Source organism: Taeniopygia guttata, chromosome 2 (assembly GCF_048771995.1).
Source record: "Taeniopygia guttata chromosome 2, bTaeGut7.mat, whole genome shotgun sequence".
Taxonomy (NCBI): Eukaryota; Metazoa; Chordata; class Aves; order Passeriformes; family Estrildidae; genus Taeniopygia; species Taeniopygia guttata.
Genome location: NC_133026.1, coordinates 110,174,265 through 110,194,971, shown reverse-complemented (window position 1 = coordinate 110,194,971; position 20,707 = coordinate 110,174,265). Strand labels below are relative to the sequence as shown.

The 20,707-nt window shown below is 38.2% G+C and overlaps 1 protein-coding gene across 5 annotated transcripts in view; it reads right to left on the bottom strand.

The window, feature by feature from the left end:
• SPIDR (scaffold protein involved in DNA repair) overlaps positions 1 to 20,707 on the bottom strand; it is a 194,267-nt gene that overhangs the window by 137,579 nt on the left and 35,981 nt on the right. For all 5 annotated transcript variants that reach the window (XR_012054123.1, XR_012054124.1, XR_003958854.4 and 2 more), the window contains exon 6: positions 4,932 to 5,188. Coding sequence is in view for 2 of the 5 variants with exons in the window: in XM_030266178.4 (XP_030122038.4) it covers positions 4,932 to 5,188 (257 nt within the window). In the remaining 3 variants the exon portion in view is untranslated. The remainder of the gene's footprint in view (positions 1 to 4,931; positions 5,189 to 20,707) is intronic.

Here is a 20,707-nt window from a genome sequence, read left to right as displayed (position 1 = left end):
ACACAGTATACCCAGGACTCCATATAATTCAAAACAAATATATATCCCCATCTCAAGATTGGGCCATTTCCATCTTCTCTCCTTTCAAAGCAAGGAGAAATCTTCTCTCCTACTTTCACATTAACTGGTGAAGTAACTGACACTCAGCTGTCCCTTTCCACTCCTTTACACTCCATGGGGCACATGCTAAAGAATTAAAATGCTCCATGACTCATGCTCAAATTGCCAATGACCAGGATCCCCAGGTCCCTTTCTCCAGCCCTGCCTTCCAGTAAGTCATTCCCCAGTCTGTACACACCACCAGGATTATCCTGTCCCAGGTGCAGAATCTGGCACTTGCCTTTGTTAAACTTCATGCAGTTGGTGATTGCCCAGTTCTTGCATGTGTCGAGGTCTCTCTGCAGAGCCTGTTTGTCCTCAAGAGAGTTGACAGCTCTTCCTAATTTAGTGTCATTGGCAAACTCACTTAGTATCCTTTAAGTCCTGCACCCCAGTGGTTAATGAAGATGTTGAAGAGAACTGGGCTGAGGATGGAGCCCTGCAGAACCCCATTGGTGTTCAGCCCCCAGCCTGATGTCACCCCATTCACTGTAACCCTTTGTGCCCGACCTGTGAGCCAGATGCTCACACATCACTTAGCATGGTTATCCAGCTGTGTGCTGGATGTTTGGTCTGGAAGGTACTGTGGGAGACAGTACCAAAAGCTTTGCTTTTGAAGTCCAAAAAGATCACATCTAGTGGCTTTCCTAGATCAGCCAGGTGGGCTACTCTGTCGTAGAAGGTTTACAAGCAGGACTTCTTCACAAAGCTGTGCTGGCTGTGACCAGTGACAAAAATGGTGCTTTTTTTCCCCATTAGCACCAAACATTTGGCCCAGTAAAACTATCCACACTTTCTAAAAGAGAAAATACATTTTAACTTTCTCTAAGGGCAAAATAATTTTACTGTGTACACTGCCAGTGATGACAAGTGGTACATCTGTACTGCAACCATGATAGTCTTCATTTATATTTTCCTAATCCAACAAGAAATTCACTAGCAAAGAAAAGTTAAATAGTTATAGAAATAGTTAAAATTCACATAAGAACATGACCATCCAAACAGCTAGTCTGTTGTTGTTACTCCCTTATGCCACTTGTGGATGCATGTAAGAAAGAACAGTCCCAATTTTAGAGTAAAAGTCTGCTTCATTTGTGCCAGCTCTCTCTTCCCCTTGGCAATTTCCTTTATTTTCAGGACCTCAGTTGGCCTCATGTGACAACTGGATTTCATTTTACTGCACATAGTACCAGGACACTCTGTAATTTTTTCCTCTTTTGATAAGGAAAGTTAATTTTAGCTGATCAGATTTGTACGTCTGCATACAAGATAATTTTAAATAAAATCTTGGGAAATCCTGTTTCTCTTGAACTATAAACAGCCACTCAAGTATTAAAAAAAAACAAACAAAAAGATAAAGCTCATTCTTCACAACTATAAGCTCTTGCAACAGATTTAGATGCAGAGTTAACATTTTATAATTTAAGATATTTATTTCCTACAATGAACCTCAGACTTTTTGTTCAGATGGAAATAAAATCTTAATGGAAAAAGTAAACAATTCAGAAAATGTTTAAGAAAGGTTTGCAGACAAGAGAAGCTGAGTACATGCATTTTGAGTTTTCCTCTCCACAAATACTGAATTAACCCAGTTATTTGTTTAATCCATGTTAAAATGTTAAAACTTCCAATACTCTACATTTCTCTGTTCCTTCACACAAAAACTTTCAAAGAATTGGAACTAATACACTCTTTAGACATATCACTCCATAGCATTAACATGGATTTCAAATGTAACAAGAAGAGCTTCTTGAAAACTGTTCTTTGCAATATATGCTCTCTCCCCTCAGGTTTACAAATAATTTGCATAATTTTCCCATGAACTGCTGTCTGAAGCTGAGAAACTGAAGCTTTGGGATGGAATAAAAGGGCAGGAGCATGTAAACCCAACACCTCTTGACCAGATCACCACAGCTATTCTTCTCAGTACCAGGTACCACTAGTAGCACCTCATTCTCAACTCATTTAGCAGCTCACAGGCGCAGTACAGGCCATGGATCTGGCAGCACACCTGGGAAAATTATATATTCCCACTGTATCCATCAACAGTCTTGTTTAAATAGAGGAGGGCAACTACACTACCATATAATACCACTGTTTAAGGGGATGATGTCCTAGCAAGTGGCATTGATGGCTGTGAGTGAGAGATGATCTTCCAGTGTGACAAACTGGCATCTCCTACAGCACAGCTCTTCAGAGCCACCAACACCCCTGGAGGACAAACCCCACCATCCAGACTACTTGCTCTCCCCTAGGGACCATGGTAGAAAGTAGAATAATCTTTACTTAGGACACTTTTGAAAACAAAAACTAACATTACAGGGGATACAAGAAAGTAGACATGGTGAAAGTAGATATTGGCAGTAGATATGGTGGGGGAGAAATTGCTTCCACCATATCATTCTTGTCTTCAGACAACAATTGTTTTCCAAAACCCCACTTAACCCCTAACAGAGGAGAATTGCAATATGCCCCTTCAAATCTGGCTCAGCAGCAGCAGCACTGTATATTGTGCATGTGGATTTGGAGACATAGATGGGCTTCTCATTTTATTTACACTTAAAGGTGTTGAATTTACAGTCCAATTTCCAATGCTAGGATCACAAAAATTCATTTTAATCATCTATAATTAGCTTATGCCTGAAGATTTCTGTTGCTTTGGTTGCATCTCAATTTTTTTAGCGTATGACAATTGCATTTGAAATAGGATCAAGCAAACAATACTCTTTCCTCCCATCCAGGCAACTACCCATTTCCATTTTAGTACCAGGAGGTTTCCAGGAAGAGAGGACAGTAGAAAAAAATTTATCTGAATTTTCCCAGAGACTGTTATGGCTCTTTCCTTTGTTCGGTTTGGTTTTGCTTGGGATTTGGGGGTTTAGAGGAGATATTTTAGGGAGATTTCTTTGAAGTTGCAAAGAAAAATGTACCCGCTGATGAAACAGAGGCATGAGTAAGATTTCTACAGAAAATATAAGCTAAAATTTCTTGAAAATATTCTACTTTTGAAGATAGATTTACACATGTCAAACAGCAAAGAGATATAAAAATAGAAATATTTTATATTTTCTTTAAAGGGGAAACAAAATGGGAGGAGACCTACTCTAGCTACATTAGGACTCCTCCATGAAATAAGCATACACAATACAGTCTATGTAGCCACAAAGAAGGGATTGCTACTCGATCAATCAAGAAGCTGACAAACTTTTCCCCAAACTGGCCTTCAATCCACAGCACTGAAAATCTGTGTTTTCCTATTGAGGATGCAAACTTCCATTCACTGTTATCACACCAATGAAAATGTACTCTGTCAGCAGTAAAAGGAAGGATGGGAGAGACACATGGAATTAATGCCCTGAACAGGAAGAGAGAAAAGATGACAATTACCTGGATGAGCAAAATAACTAGATAAACAACACTCATAACTAAGGAATTTCCTGCCTGCTTCCCTGTTCCCAAAGGAATTCACAGTGGAACCACAGGATGGAAGGTAAAAAACCCTGTAAGCTCTGTTCCTCTGGCCACTCCAGATAGATTACATTCTATATAATTGTGGATGGTTTGGTCTTGTTGTTTTCAAAGCAATCTATTCTCTTATACACTCGTGTCAAAGTAACTTTCCCATAAAACATTTTTTGCATTTAGACTGTTGATAATAAAGGTCATCAAATGAAGCTGGAATTTAGAAAAAGACAAACCCACTAATGGTGATAAACAGCTCAGGAACTGCTTAAAGTTGGAAGAGCAAAATACCTGGGCAAAATACCACTGTACACTTATCCTGGTTTTATTACATTCACACATATTTGGTTTTGGCCACTCTAAGGCATTTTTGGGGGTTACAGCTTTGATCTGATCTACTACAGCTGTGTATGCATGTTTTGTAAAGTAACAAGAAATAAAGCTTGATTGCACAAGGAAAGCACTTTTAAGTATAGAGATCCTCAGTAATTAGGACTTCCAAACCTGTTTCTTCAGATAGCATTTTCAAATAGCCAAGAATATTTTAGAGAAAAATAAGGTATGCCTATTAAGTAAAGATTTACTTTTTAAGTAATTGACTGATTACTGTACATAGATTCAGCTGTAAGAGAAGCACATTGTTAAAACAACAATAGGGATGTATAGCAGCACCATCTGTAATTGTGGTCTCCACAGCTCGAGGCATATCCTCAAATATACCATTTAAGTTAACACAACTTTCATTAATTCAAAATAGGAAGTGACCATTTCTGCGCTGTAATTAGCTTGAACATCAGGCTTCAACTGCTCCATCTCAGGCTACTTTCTTTCAGCAGTTACATATTTTTCTAATGTATTTAACTTAGTCACAGACATTTAAATTTCACCTTAAGAATACATCCTCCCATTGCGTACATAATGCTCTGTCCTAGACTCTTCAAAAGTATTGCTCATCCACTCCTTTCCAACATTATTTTGGATAATTTTGTACTGAGAAATCTGGAGAGGACCAAAAAATAAAAGTCCTAGAACCTGAGGTACAGCATTTTTGCAGACTTTCTTGAGAGGCACAAAGCAATGAAATTATTAGAAGCTAGAATGTCCACTCACACATTTGCAAGACATTCTTAGAAGTGCAGAAACCAATCTATTTGAACAGGAGTTCAAGACTGAGAGTTTTCACCAGAGATTTTAGATGTAGTTCTTTTTTTGCTTTCTTACAGATAAATGACATTCGTTGAGTTTTTCATATTTGCATCTCTGAAATGTTTAACCGTGAAACACACTCCAGCACTTAGGCAGGTATTGTTTTACTTAAAATTTAAGAAAAACAACCAAAAATAATTCTTTAAAGTGGACAGTTCATTTACCTCAGTAGCTTCCTCTTCTTGGCAGACTCGGTGGGGGCTCTGGGGGCCTTTCCCGCCTGCTTCCCCGGGGTGCGGAGAAGGGCCTGTGCTGACCTCAGCCACTCGCTGGCCGGTCGTGTTGTGCCATCCCCCGTGTCCCCTCCTGACCTCTGCTGCAATCCCTTACTGGATCCTGGAGCATTGGTCACCAGGGTCGCCTCTCCTTCTCCCACGCTGTCGTTATCAGAGGAGTACTCAGATATTTCTGTTGAAATTGCCTAAACGAATAAAGACAAAAAGCTATTTGAACAGAATGCTAATGAGGTGGTATAGCTTTATGCAGGCAGTTTTATGTTACCCAGTAACCCACAAATGGAATGCCAATTTATTAACATAACTTGGACAACTTCACTGTAAATGCACATTAATCTTTTGTCAGTCAACATCAGCTCCTGAATATAAGTATCATCTCTTGAGGGACAACTGAGATGAGTAATATTTAGGTTTTTTAAAATAACTAGGTCTGGAGAATCAAGCTAATCCTTTTATCTAAGGCAAGTTTTGAGGGAACTCAAGAAGGGAGAGGCTAATGAATGACAGGGATCATGACTGGCAGCTGAAAGAGAGCTTTTGTATTGTATTTGACCGAACAGGAAGGTCAGCTTCCATAGTCTGAATGGAAGGAAGAAACACATGCTCTACTGACAGCTTGTAGCTGGCAACAAGTATGCAACCTTTTGTTAAAACATGATGTTGAACACTAAAGCAGGCCTTCATCCACATCCAGCAGGCCTACAGCTTCCCAGGAAGGTTTCAAAAGTTGAGCATAAGCTGTTGGGCTGTCTCCAGGTAGCTCCAAGGAGGATGGATCACTGGTCAGTAGTCAGGGCTGGGAGCCAGCAGGGCTGCAGTTCAGCCCCACAGAACCTTGCTGGAGCTCCTCTCCCAGAAACTCACAGGACACACTGAACTCATCCCAGTGAGGGAGGGATGAGAGGAAAGGATGAGGAGGCAGCAAAAACAACTCTGCAGAGACATGTAAGCTTGAGAAGAGGGCTGGGGGGAAAATTCACCTGCTTTGACTGAGCTTATTTTACCCCCCTCTAGGGCTGCTGCAGAAGCAGGTTAAGGCTACTGGGCTGGATCCCTAAGGTGAGTTCTGCACAGCTATTACATGCATTATGTTCTCTTGACCCAGTATTTCTTAAAGTACTGAGTATTAAGCAAAAATACTTGGAAAGTGACATTTTACCAAGTACAGAACAGAATTATCTAAACCACTGAAATAGGCAAAGGACTAAGAAACATGAGCTGGGCTCAGTCTTCAGGAGCTAGTTTAAAAAAATCCAAAATAACCTAACCAACACCGTCTGCAGGTTCTGGTGGGGGAGTGACAGTCCTGTCACTGGGACCACCAGCACTAGGCCAGCTCAAATAAATTGGCATAAAATTGTAGACAGGATAAGTTAGGTAACTCAGACTGATCTCTGAAAGAACCAAAACCCCAAACACAAAACATTAACTTTACATTATCAATAGCAAACTGGAAAACCCCAAAGGCTGACATTGCTCCAGATCTTGCTGCCACAATCACAGAATAGGTCCTGAAAAAAATAAGCCCATTCCTCTGGTAAATGCAGTAAGTAGTGCTCCACACAGGCAGTTTGACAACTGGCTCAGAAAAAGACTTGAAAAGCAAAAGAGGAAAGGGAGGGAAATCACAGCATTCGCTAAATTTACTAAAGCTGTTCCATGTTATTAATTAGTGTAATCATCTGAAAACAGCATTTCTCAACTGTGCACAAAAATAAGTTCAACTCTTGCCAGTTCTCTAATACATTTTCACGTAAATGCCGAGACACTGTGTTCATGTTCCGAGAGCTTACCTAAGTACTCTGGAAATTGGAAGGACCTTTTAAAGTTATCCAGAGAAGTAGAATAGCTAAAAGAATGTAATTAATATCAGTCTGCTTTAAACACAACACAGTCAACATCTGTCCCTTGGCAACAATATTTCTCTGAAAACAAACTCCTTCCACATTGGAAATGAGCCAGAAATAAAAGATTTCAAAGACTCTGAAAGCAGTAAGCAAGCACTTCATTCTTAAAACACCATTCCAATGCACTCACTTGCTTTAGGAATGTTTTAATTTTTCTCAAATAGCTATGATACCCAGTGCACCTAAAAAAAGGATGTGAACCTGAAGTTCTCCGAGCAAGTGAAATGCAAATGAGAAAAGCCCTTGAAAAGTGCTTCAAATTAAGCACGTTTTAATCCCACTGACTGTTTAAGCGTTAGGAAGCTTTCCTAACTAAAGATTGTCTAATAAATAATTTCTGCTAATATTTATTACTGTATACTTGTTTAGACTGAACTTCCCCAAGGAAACTGTACTTTGGGGTTTTTGTTTTGCTTGCTTGTTAGTGTTTTTTTATTGTTGATGGTTTTTTAATTGGTCAGTTGGAAAATTTTCTTAAAAGAGGAAACTCTAAAAATGGAGAAGAAAAACAAAGAACAAAAACTTAGCCCTCCAATTCTGTACATTTTTTTAACTGTAGCCATCATCAGAATTCTAGTCTAAATGGGAAAATATTTTTAAAACACACATCAAACATGATTTTTCAAGTATCCAATAAACAAGCTGGCAAGCCTACCAACAATACGGTGGGGGAAAGCTGGCAAAAAAAAGGATTTATTTGATTAATTTTCAAACATTCATTCATAAATAGTGAAGAAATTGTTCATTTTTTATCAATATCTTAAACATCACGAATAAGAATTTTTAAGAATTTTGTTATCTTGCTGATTTTTAAAAGAATATCTCCAGTAATATCATTAGAGTTTCAGAAAAGCACCACTGCTAAGCACAAAGAATTGTCAAATTAAAACTATTTTTCTACATGGCTTATTATTTTGAAATGCAGTAATTTTGGTTACAGTGGCTGAAAGTACAATGCTTCCCACTACACACAGGCTCAGTTTCCCCACCTCTCTTCCTCTGACCCCGGGTCCCAATGTAATCATCCCTGACCCACGGGATTTTTACGACTGTCTCCCAATCCCTCCAAATACTTTGTAGCAGACTGTTCACTAAGATATACCTGTATTTCCAATGATGGCCTTTAGACAGCACTCTCTTTTATATCATGCTAGCCATTTGTCCATAACCAGGGGCTGACCAAAAAAAAAAATTCAGGGGTTGACCTCAATCTTTATCACTAAAACAATAAACATAGTTAATTTTGTTTGATTTTAAAATAAATCTATTATCTCTGTGACTGTGTCACCTGAAAAGCTATAAATGCTCCCCATTTACGCCTCTTTTTTTAAGGGAAAATGACAAGTACAAATGCACAGACTATTGCCATTTTTTTCGTCAAGGTTTGACTACAGGAAAGCAGAGAAGTCATTGAGTAGTGTATTGGAGCATCCAGGACCCAATATTTCAAGGTTAAGCATTTTTTAATCAAAATGCATCAAAAAAGAAAGAGCTCTCAAGATTAATTAATTAATGATGTATTTTTGACAGCACTCACAGGTACCAGTTAACAAAGAGGATGGTACACATGTAAAAATAGAAAACCAAGTGAGAAACAGCAAATACCTTCCCAACAAAGCAGCTAAGATTGCTAAAGCATGTATATTTGCCCATATCAATTTGCATTCACTAAGAACAAAAAAATACCAAAAAACAAACCACAGAAATTCTAAAATCCTAGCCCAAATTGTTCAAACACAAAACTCTTGACTTCAGTGGAATGGAAATGGCATTCCACAAGCACACAGATTTTGCACACATGCAGCACAGAAGATACCATGCTGTTACTTCTGTGACCAAGTTTCCCTCCCTCATCCTCAAGGGATTTGCTTCAGCTACCTCTTGCTTCACCTTGAACACCTCGTGAGTTGTCTGGCAGTACCTTGGCAATCTGCAGTGTTTGCTTCTAAAAGGTCTGAAAAAATTACCTTTTCACTTCAATAGTGATGGAAGCAAGCAATATCTGTATTTGATGAGTTTAACAAGCACTTGATATTTCTTATAAATAAAATGACAGTAAATTAACATGAGAAGTGTTACATTTCTATTTGAAGTTTCCAGCTTAGAATAGAAAGCAGAATCTTACAAAGCTTTTTGTACAAAATGTAAGCTAACAGATCAACCCTATTAAATAAATAATAAATCTGTATTTTTTACAAAAGGGTCTCAGACAGTGATTGCTAATCAGAGGCAAGGTGATGAGCAGTTGTGCAGGTTTCTCATCCTGTCTCTTCTCTCAAGATACGTCACTTGTCTCTTCTCCCAAGATACATCACTCAGTGATTTCCACAGAAAAACATCAATATCCACACCTCACCTTTGTATTCATTAAACACTTTAATTTATTCAGTTGTCATACATTCAGTTAATATTGTAAATCCTTCCCAGTAGATATGAAGATATTTTGCAGATAAGATGCTCAATAAAAGTTCACAGATACTATGAACAACTTTATCACCTGGAACTAAGATACTTCAGCATGCTGTGGTATGTCTTAGAGACAAAAAAATGGGTATCAAATTCTGTATAGACATTGATATAATTTTTTGCAGATGGAGGTCACTTAGTCTCTCATTTCCTTCCCTAAATAATATAAATTTCTTACCTCCTATTATCCTACCATAGCCTAGCTCAAATGGCAGAACTAACAGGGTTTCTCAGAGCACCCTTAGGGAACCAGGCTTGCTCAAGCTCACAGAGCCAAGTTATGTCAGAAACAGTATTTCAGAGTTTCAGACTCTGATCACCATACATACAGAGTAAAATTAATCTTGTGGCATCTCCTTCCTACTTGTTCATTCATGCATCTTTGCCTCTGGTACTGGAAGCATTTTCTCTTACTCCTTGCCTGTTCTCTCATGGACTATCTCTTTCCCTTTCATGTTTCCGTTATGTTTTTCAGAATTGATCTGCTCTTCCCCTACCTGCCTTCTCAGGACGGCTCTCAGGATGGTGAAAGCTGACCAGTATTAAGAAACATACAGTGAACTCAGGTGACTATCCTGCTGCCTTTTCCTTTATCCAGGCTTCCCTGCATTTGCACTGCAGATACTTAGCTGTCGTGCATGCAAAGGGATCCAAATGCAGCCAACTTCTACCCCAGGCAGCTGGTTATGGGTTGCAAGGAGACTTTGTATCTTGCATGGTACTCTCTAAAAAACAAGAGTGAGCAGAAAAGCCACTGGATTTAGCACAATGAATATTCACAAGCATAAATCACCAGTGCAGTATGTCAAAGGCCCAGGCTATGCTAATGAATGCTCGAAGCTAAATCCACCAGAAGCTGGCTTGCAGAATTATAGGGAGTAGGGTAAAGGTAAAAGAAAATAAGTTTTCCCTTCATTAATCAACACAAAATTAATTCAAGCATTGTGCACACAATTATTCAGCTCTATAAAGATACTTAAAGATACAAAGGATTTTAAGCTTGCAGTTCTCTTCAAAGCTTTCTGTTTTCTGAAGCTTTAACTGAAGCATTGAAGTCTATATGCCAAATATACTTTCCTAGTAGCTTGAGAAATAATTTGGTTCTTGGTAAGCTAGCTATTTTCACTCTAGAGAGATAAAATTCAAATACTCCTTCATACAAGAAACTTTATGTTGAAGTGCAGAGTTAGACGTGCTCCTCTGTGGGTGACACCAAGCCTTCTTCGCATGGAATAACCACAGGAACAGCACGCAAAAACACAAGATTAGGTAGCAGTGCGTGGGCAGAGATAATCGTATGAAAAAAAAAGAACAATGAAAGACATAAATCACTAATAAGGTATTTTTGGACTTGCAAGCCCAAACTGACACAGCAGATTAACTGAAATTTTGTATCTGGAACAACCACCCAGTGTTATTACAGAGACAGCACATATTTAAAATGGATCTCAGATAATGCCTGGTTGTTTAGCCAAGTACTGCATTCCTCCACAGCATATGCACTCAGACCATCTGATCTGTCCTAAATATTTATCAGTGGTGTTGGTTCAGTGCACTAGGAAATGACATGTCCTGCTCCACACACATTAGCACTTTGTGGCTGCCATTACAGGAAACAGAGCCATGTTCCTCAAGCCCTGGGACAGCCACCTCGAGCGCTTCTCTGGGATTCTCCAGGAGCAAGCACCACTGAACTTCTCTCTCCCTGCTTGGCCACCACTAAACTTCAGCAACATCTCCCTTCACACAGACATGGGAATGAATTTTTGCTGTCTCCCAGCTGCCACCACCCCAGGGCTGGAATGCAGTAGTTATTAGCACACAAAATCATTTATGCCAAGTAGCAAAGAAGAATGTGGTATCTACTTGAATATGGAGGAGAAGTGTAGGCAGCAACGCTGTAATTATTCAAAGCAGAATTTACCACAGATTGCACCCTCATCTCCTCTTTAATGGTGTTTTGAGACCTCTAAACAAGTGGTTAGGACTTCTCTTCTATGACTAATCAAAAAGGATTTATTGCATCCAGCAGCCCAGAGCTTCCTATCATAAAGGAAATTGATTCATGATTATCTCTGGAGGAAGCAGGTCAGCTACCAAACTTTATACACCACTGCTGGGCTTCCCTTTGAAGAGCTCCTGGGGAAGTCTTACCCATGTCTGACACTATTTATTCTACAAGCCCTGTCAAAATACAGCTGCATTAGCTACTGTCTTAAAAGGTAACCCAAAAAGTAGGATTCACTACAAAGAAAAAAATACCAGTAGCTGTTATCAAAAGAAAAGCAAATGGGACAGTTTCAGAGATGCTTTCATATGTGGAAGGAGTTGAAAGGGCTTTCATGGAACTCTGCAGAAATTAATGGAATGGTATGGCTGCTGTCATATCCAAGAGCCAGTTATCTGATGCTGGGTTTCCTGCATCATTTTTGAAATCAAGAAAAGTTGTAGAGGGACAGGAAAACTCCCTCTTCCACTTCACAGAGTGAGGAAGTTGAAGCACAGTACATAAGCCCACAAAATGGTGGTTTATATCACACATGAAATAATAATTAACAAAATAAATAACTTGTATCATCATTTATCAGTTCCCATATCTTGTTTAGATCTTACTGCCTTGAAGTGGAAAATGAGGTGACGACTATGATTGCATGCAGTATGTTTGGCTGTGCATTCTTTTTTGTCAGGGGAGAGGTGTGTGTTTTTGTTTGGTTTGATCTCTCCCACACACAAACCTGTACACATACACCACTGGCAGGCAGTATCCTGCATGTAGCACTAATCACTGTAGAAAACAAGAATCAAAAAACCAAAAAACTTAAAAATAAGATTTTGCACAGACACACAAAAATCAACATGAAAAACTGATCTTCAAAAGAAGAACTTTGGGAGAAGAGTAATTAAAATTACAACAAACCAGATTTTTTTATAGACCTAACGCAAAGATAGTATGTACTGACTTTTTTTTTTTTTTTTTGAGCCGGGTAAAGAATGCACAAGTGGTAAGAAAGATGAAATCGAAGTCGTAACTTCTAATCCTGAGCAGAAACCCCAGCTTTCACAAGGCAAACAGGTTAAGCAGGCTATACCTCTGGAGATACATCCACAAGCTGTTCCAGCCTGCCTCTCCCAGAACAGGTTGTTCTGAGGCATGGATCAGCCGACCGAAACAGGTGAGGCTCTCGTCTCAGCCCAAGTGCCTTTTTACACAAAATCAGGCTGGAAAGCAAGAAGCACTATTTATTTCTGAGGGTACTCTGTAGATGAAGAAATAAATAGGTAAGACTGATCGAAACTTGTCTGCTGTGCACAAGGACAGGAAAGAATAGTAGGGAACAGTGAGCTGCTAAAGTACAAAATGAGCACAAAACAAGATTACTCAACATCAGTTAAGGGACACTGATTTGTACTCTATAGAGTATAGAACCTACTGCAATCTTGGCATCTATAGCATTTGCACTGCAACTGCATCTATTAAAAGCATTGTTTTACAAGATTAGTTGATTTCTTCAGCATTAAGAATTCAATCTATCACCTCCTAATATGATCTCATTACCAGATTGATCTCACCATCAGTATGTAATCAGAGTAATAGCCAACTTCTAATTGACCAAATAATGCTGAAAAATGTTAACATGGACAACCTATTAGACCACTTTTCCTGCTTTGTCTAATGCTTTTTTCCATCATACAAGAACATCTTTATTTTCTGTCAGGGAAAATGACTGGCTGTTAGAGACAATTTGGACAATTTGTGCATACTGTTAGCCAACGTTACATTCAAGTGAATTGCCATAACCCTTGCTCTCCATTCCCTTCTTAAAAAAAAAGAGGGGAAGGGGGAGACGCCGTTTCACGTGTTGCATCTTGCAAACTATTCAGGGACAGAACCAGGTCTCCTCTCATGCAACTGCATATTATCCCACGCAGTTGAGCTCTCATCTTGATAAGGATCCTCCAGATGACAGAGACTCAGGCTTTCAAATATAAATACCTGACTCTGATAGGGCATGCAGATAATTACATCATTTCGCACAGAAGCCTCAACATTATACACTGAAGTTTGAGCACACAGGAAAATTGCAGTCAGCTTATAATACTTAGAACCACTTAAACAGAGTTTCGTTCTTGACACAGAAATAGTTACTTTCATGTTTCCAAGGAACAGATGTTATCACATGGTTTGATAACCTACTTTCACATTCTTTGTTTATAGTTATTCACTCAGTTTCATTTATTAAAGTTAGTGGATCCGTGCCATGAAACCTCGGTATTATTGTCTCTGGTTTAGGTGATGTTATGGTAATCATCCCGGTTAAAGCTTGGCTGTAACAAGAGGGCTCAACTGAAAGGCATGATTAAAAGCCAAATTATTATTTATGAACTAAATCCTAAAGCACCTAGACTAAACACCTGCAGGATTCAGTAGGTACTGTTAAAGGAGGAAATACATTTCCATCTTCAAGCAACTGTTTTGTTTTAACCCAAGCATTCAGAGAGAACAAATCCTTGCAATGGGAGGCAATATTTTTTACTAGACAAACAGATATAACTCTGGAAAAGCAGACAAGCATTTAGCACTGAGGTCTCCTATAGGTCTCAAAAGTTTGGTGTTTTTTTCTCCAAACAGATAATTTGGTCTAAGCAAATTAAATTTTTCCTTATAAAATTGCTTCTCTCTTATCTTCAGCCAATACAGTTACGAACTGTATAACCATCTTGCAACCTTTTATAAAAAGTTGTTTCTAAAAACTAAAATGCTTCTCACAGCAATGCCACTGTATAGATAGATCAGAGAACAGTCAGACTTTCAAATCTTTCATATTATGCATTCTTTCCAAAAGTAGATTATAACTGCAAGCATGTTATTTTTGAGATTAAAGGAAACAATTCCAGAATAATCAGCTAAATGAGGGATTGCACACAGATATTGAGTAAAGTACAAATTATTCACACTGATTGATCTCTTTGGTTGATCTGCAGTTTCCTGTGAAAACCCTTAGAAAAGCACTTTTCATAAAAGGAAAGAAAAAAGAAAATGAGAGAGAATGGAAACACAAGTGGCACAGTGTTGTAGAACACAAATGCAATACAGACATAATTTCTGCAATAATGCTCAGCACTTAGTGGAAAAGTTTTTGTTGACAATATCCACAGGGACACAGAGAAACATCTTGAAATTGAGATTCTGCACTTCCAGCTGCAGCAGTGCCAGCGTTCAAGGCTACAGCACTGGCAGCTTAAGGAGACACCAGGCTGCTGGGCAGTGCAGCACATTACATTCATTTTCTTCTACTCCCACTCACTCCACATTCTTCTCACTTGACTCTGCTCCCCTTTGCCCCATTTATTGCTTCACAACTCCTGCGGAACTGCCCCCAAAGCCTAAAATAGTCCCTTCATTTCTTCCCTCCTCTTAATTTCCAGCTTCTTTCAACCCTTTCCCTCCTCTCCAGAAGTCCTTCCACAGCCTACCTTTTCTAGATCATTTTGCGGTTTTTCACTGTTAAAACTATTTTAAACAGCAAACATTTCAGGGCAGGAAATGTCTTACCACGTCTGAAATACTGTGTCAGTGATGACAGCATGTGCATGCACACAAAAGCACCATCTTCACCTAAACTGATTTCTAACATTGATGAGAGCACCTATAAGCAGGCTAAAGAAAATTTAACTGCTTTTCCAAGTAAGCCAAAGGACACCAAACAATGAAACTACTTTGAAAAATACATTAAATGTACTCAGCTGAAATTAGTTCTATTTGGAAAAAGAACAAAGAAAACGAAGCCCAACACGAAGTTTACAGTTTTCTTTCAGATCATGTGCCTAAACTTTGGGGGAACAGAAGGAAAATAAAGTAACCATCAATCGGGTAAGGCATTGTAATTGAAACTTGTAACGTTGCTGCAAATACTCACTTTTTCATAAAGAGAATCAAAATTGCTGACTGCTACAATACTGTCTTAAGTTTGACACATTTAACTGTGCTGATTGTTCACAGTACATAAAAAGATTTCAAATTACAGACTTTAAAACTCCTTTGAGATCTAAAATAGAATAAAAATGTGTGTGCTGTAATATAGGTGTGTTACATTACATTCAATGACATGACTGCCTTAATATGGGTATAATATAACATTGTAGGACCCAAGGAGACAATCACAGACATTCAAAACTTTTGCAGAAAATAAGCACACACATAAACTTATCAGGAAGATACACTTGAAATGTCCTAGTAATCAAATACAATCCTTACACAACTAAACTCAATGGACTGTAATTCTCTAAGAAGCAGCTAGCAGCTGACATGGAGAACTTGTAAAGAAAGGAGCCCCAAAATACAAATCTATAATTTGTATTAAGCATTTCCTTATAAGTATTATGAAGCTTCCATAAAGTAGCATTATTAAGAAGAATTAAGGAAATTCTTCTCAATCACACGAAAAGAGAAAAAAATACTCTAAAATGCATGTCTGCATACTTTAACATACTTGAAAAAGCAATAGTTGACTGGTACTCACAGCAGACACCTATAGCTTTTGGATTCATGCCTCCACTATCTCAAACCAGATTGAGAGATTATGGTGGTTCAATCTCACTTTCATCCTTAAAGCAGTGCTTCAGAAAGGGAGGGCGAAAATAATGGGAAACTGTAATTTCCTTTTCTATTCTGTTAGCACATTTCAATTTACACATGGAAAACACAAAATCCATATGTGGGATGTGTATGTCCCCTTTTTTTATAATATAAGGGAAGCTCAAAGCTAAAATCATAGAGGTTAATTCAATATCTCAGAAGAGCATTTAGAAATTTGTCCTTTAAGATACTATTAATTCAAACATATTCTTCTCATTTTCCTCTTCCCAAAGTAAAACTGCTTATGTGATATTTGTCCTTCAGACTGAACTCTGCAGCTAGGAGGATTTTTAAAAAGTCTTGCAAATCCTTTTCTCTTGAACTTGGAAGTGACTTATTAGCATTCTGATCAAAAACTTGCAATGTTTCATAAAGCAACTAAAAATACCACAAACCCGAGCCCAAAGTTTATACTAAAAGTAAAAAAACAAAGAACACTTTTCATTAAACAGCAGTTAACTCTCAAACACCAGCAAGCTCTGAGAGCTGTGCTCTGCACTGAAAATTTGGGATGGGGGGAGCGAAAAACCCCAAATTTAGAAAGGAGAGGGACAGTGACAGCAGCTTTGAAGAAGTGCTCAGGCAGTTCTGGCCATCCGACTGCACCATTTTTAGGAATTGTGTGACAGGCAGCTTTATTACCTAAATGCAGAAGTGCAAATTTTGGCACCCACTGTATCAATTTTTTGCATGTGTTAGTGGCAACTATTTTAATCGGAAGTTCTTTTCTTAATCTAGAGAACAATGCAGCATTGCACTCATATTACTTCAGCAGCAACACGTGGTCATCAGGGTCTATGGTAACTAAAACAATGCATCATTTTGTATCTCCCACTCCCAATCACCAGAGATACTCATGCACAGAGTAAACTAAATTGTTGCCTGGATGATCTGCATTCCCAACTCATAACAACAGTAATTTCACATTGCTCAGAAAAATGGGCAAGACATTACAGCAGATGTGGCTTGAATAAATTTTAAAAAAAAAAATCTGTCTTTCAAAATCTCAAAAATTTCATATACGTCTAGGGTAATTCTTCAGAGTACCAAATACAGCAGAACTGCAGTAGAGCAAGATCTTACTTTCTACTAGCCAAAAGCCTAATCAGCTTATCTATACTGATATTTTAATGATTTAGACTACAACTCACACAGTATTTTCCTTTCAGTACTAGGACAGTAACTACACAAATCTATCAACGTATTGTAACTCTCCTCAAATATAGAAAGCCAAAGGTAAAGCCAGTTTTTAGATATCAGAGGAAAGGTAGGTATCTCATTTTGTTCTACAGTTATCAATTCATTAAAATCAAACTACACATAAGCAAAAAAATTAGTTAAGAAAAGTCGGAATAGGAACAAACACAGCTGTGTCATATAATGGTGTAAGATGATTTAGTTTAGGCATAAAGAGGAATATATTTTCAGGATTCAGACAAGCATTTGAATATTCTTGCAGAAAAGATTACTTCTCAGTTTCACACTCATATCAAAATAATGTGAAAATACAATCACAAGTGCACCAATTAAACTCTTGATAGTCAAAATATTGACTCACAGTTTTACACTGGAGCTACTACAATTCAAACCATTAATATAACTTTAACACATACCAAGACTTCAAGATAAAAATCCTTTTGACATGTTTATTGACATCTGCTACAGTGAAATTTATACTTGGAAACCTAAGACATGTTAAATGCATTTTCCCTACAAAATGCCAAAAGCCAGCTGATTCTGTTATGGACTAATAACCTACAAGGGGGGAAGAATTGAGTTTCCAGATCAAAAGTTGACCATTTGTGTCAATTTTCAAGAGTAGCATCAAATAAGAGATTTTATTTTTTTCTTTTCATTTTACTATCAACAGAAGTCCTTCAAAATTTCATCACTATAGCCAAGTAGAAGTAGTATTTTTCTTGGAACACATTGAAGGAACAGAAAGCCTACCCTATGTAAAACAGCAAAACTATGCAATTACATTTAGACTACCTAACAAGACAACCACTTCTTAAGGAGAAAGCTTTAAGAAATTGAAAATTGTATTCAACAAGTCATCCACACTCTTCAACACCTCAGTGAAAGAAAATATGTATATGCACGCACCTCACTACATCCTACACACAAGCATTTACATTTGTTTGTTTATATTTAAATATGCCTGTCATTTTCCATTTAGGAAACATCTTTTCTCCCCAGGTTTAGGATTCTCTTTGTGTACTTCCATGCAACTACTGTTAATTTGTTTGCTTATTCTACTTAATAAGTAGTCTGACTATAAAGAGGTTCCTTAATTCATTTCACTTTTTGCAGAATAGAAACTACAGTTATCTTCACTAACTTCTTCTATGAAAGGCTGTAATAATTCAAGATAAATTTTACTAAACAGAAAAGGAAACATGACGGTATGTCAAAACCAGATGCATGCATCTATTTGCCCACTCCTTGCCCCAAAACTGAACTCCACATCCCTTCACAACCGGCTACACATGGATACATCCTCTAGAAATTGTTTCCAAATATATAAAAAATATTTGCAGGACTTTCATGATAGCTGTCTTTACATCTGAAGGATTATAGAAACATATTGCACAAAAATAGGGAGCAAAAGCAGCAATGCTTTCTTATACTCAACATCTCAAAACTTAAGTTCAGCATCATAATTGGTTCTGTGGTTGCAGGTAATACTATACTGATAAACTAGAATTTGGACAGCATCAAGGCAATATCTTATTCATGTCCTGAACAGCAAGTATAGTAGTCCAGGAAAAATAGGCAGAGACCAAAAAAGCTCCTCTATTTCATTTGACAACCATTCAAAAAACACAGTGTAGGGAGAGGATTCAGAAAGCATTTAAATCAGGTTTGCTATGATAGCAGCACCACTGGATTTATGCTCATGGGCTTTCTAACTCTTATACTGCTACCACATATCATGGCTAAGACTCTGAAGACTGGGTTTACAAACCTGGCTTCTCTATGGATTCACCCCTGGCACAGAAGAATGTCTGAAGTAGTTTGACAGACAACATATAAAACCACATTGGTGGAAGCAGGGGAAATAATTTTCTGTAGATGGAAACCACCACCATAAGACTTTGCTTGTGACTGATGAAATAAAATTAAACCAGAAGATTTCCAGGGAGAGAATACAGCCCAGAATTACAAAAAAAAAAGAAAAAAAAAGCAGCTCTTGGGAGAAATCTGGGGAATTCCCTGTTTCAGATACAGAAGAGGAAGCAATAGCTGTGCAGATGATGTTTATGAAGTATTGCCTGAACTGGTGAACCTTCACAATAAAATGTCATCATCTAGTGGTGTGGTGTAAGTGCAGGACTGAATCAGAAAGCCTCACGTTAAAGACTCAATTTAGCATCTCCTGTGGTTTGGGAACATGTTCTTTAAGACAAATCTTTCACAAGTGATTCTCAACTGTATCTGGCAACTTTATTCTGAAGTATATTTTGCACAGGTGCTAGACACCAACTCCCATGTAAAAACACTGAGCACTGTTAGCATCCAGAGGGGAGGGAGACAGAATTGGAAAGCATTTATATTTAAAATCAGTGTGAGCACACATTCAAATTGAAAGGACCTTTGAAAGTCCTCACTTAACTGCTTACCTCTTCAAAACAGCAGACTGATAATCACTTGGATAACTTCAGGGAGATGACAATTAAAAGGAAACATTAAAAATGTTCTATGCATGCAAATATATAAGATTATCTTCAGCTATAAAAGCTAAGACCCAGGCTCCAAGAAGAGTTTTGATGGCATTTAGACATCAAAGTCCAGGAGGTCAGTCCTTATGGACATAACCAGATGCATTGCAACTCTGCAGACTTGTGGTTTATGTTACATATAAACCTGTGAGTACAAAGCTGGTACTTCTGTACTTAAGCCTGTTTAGGGGCTTGATTCAGTAGGTGTGAGATTATGCTCTGCAGGGATTTCCACTCACAGCATGCTGTACATGCATTGCTTGCACTGGGAAGCACACCCACAACAGTAAGCACAGCTCTTCTGTAACACTCCAGGCATTTTCAGCCTAAGCAATGGAGAAGCCCCAACTCTAAGAAGACAATCTCTATATTAAGAGAATTTAAATCCCTTCCTCCCAGTAAAGTTCTCAACCCACCAAACAAAGCAACGAGGAGGTAATTTCTACCCCTCCCCTTGAAGGCTGTGTCACTGCAGAAAAAAAACCCACAAGATTCAAAGAGTCTTGAAGAGCTTCAGTCCCTGCTCCACATCAAACAGGCATTAGATAAAGTGCAGGAACACCAGGGAGCTTAAGTGTTCCTTGGTCAGAAAGACAGTAGCTGGGAATCCTGGTACTTAGCACTTAAGCTCATCTGTTTATTGTATATAGAACACAGGCATCTAAATCGAAGTTTAATGGCTATTTTGCAGGCCAGGACTTAGATTCCTGTAGTTCTGGCATGATGATGGGCTGCACTGCAGAAATCAGTCCATTTTGTATCTGCCTCCAAATATGCTGCAGCATTTTTTGGAAATCCATACAGCTCTCAAATCTCCCAAAGCCAATGCTGATCACAGCAAAAACATGACAATTCAGTCCTCTTGAGCTGCCTAACTAGGTTTCAATTACCACAGTTTGGAATTTTACAATGACACTGCACGATCAAGCACAATTAATTTGTATTTTCATTTGTTAGTTAGATGAGCTCCTA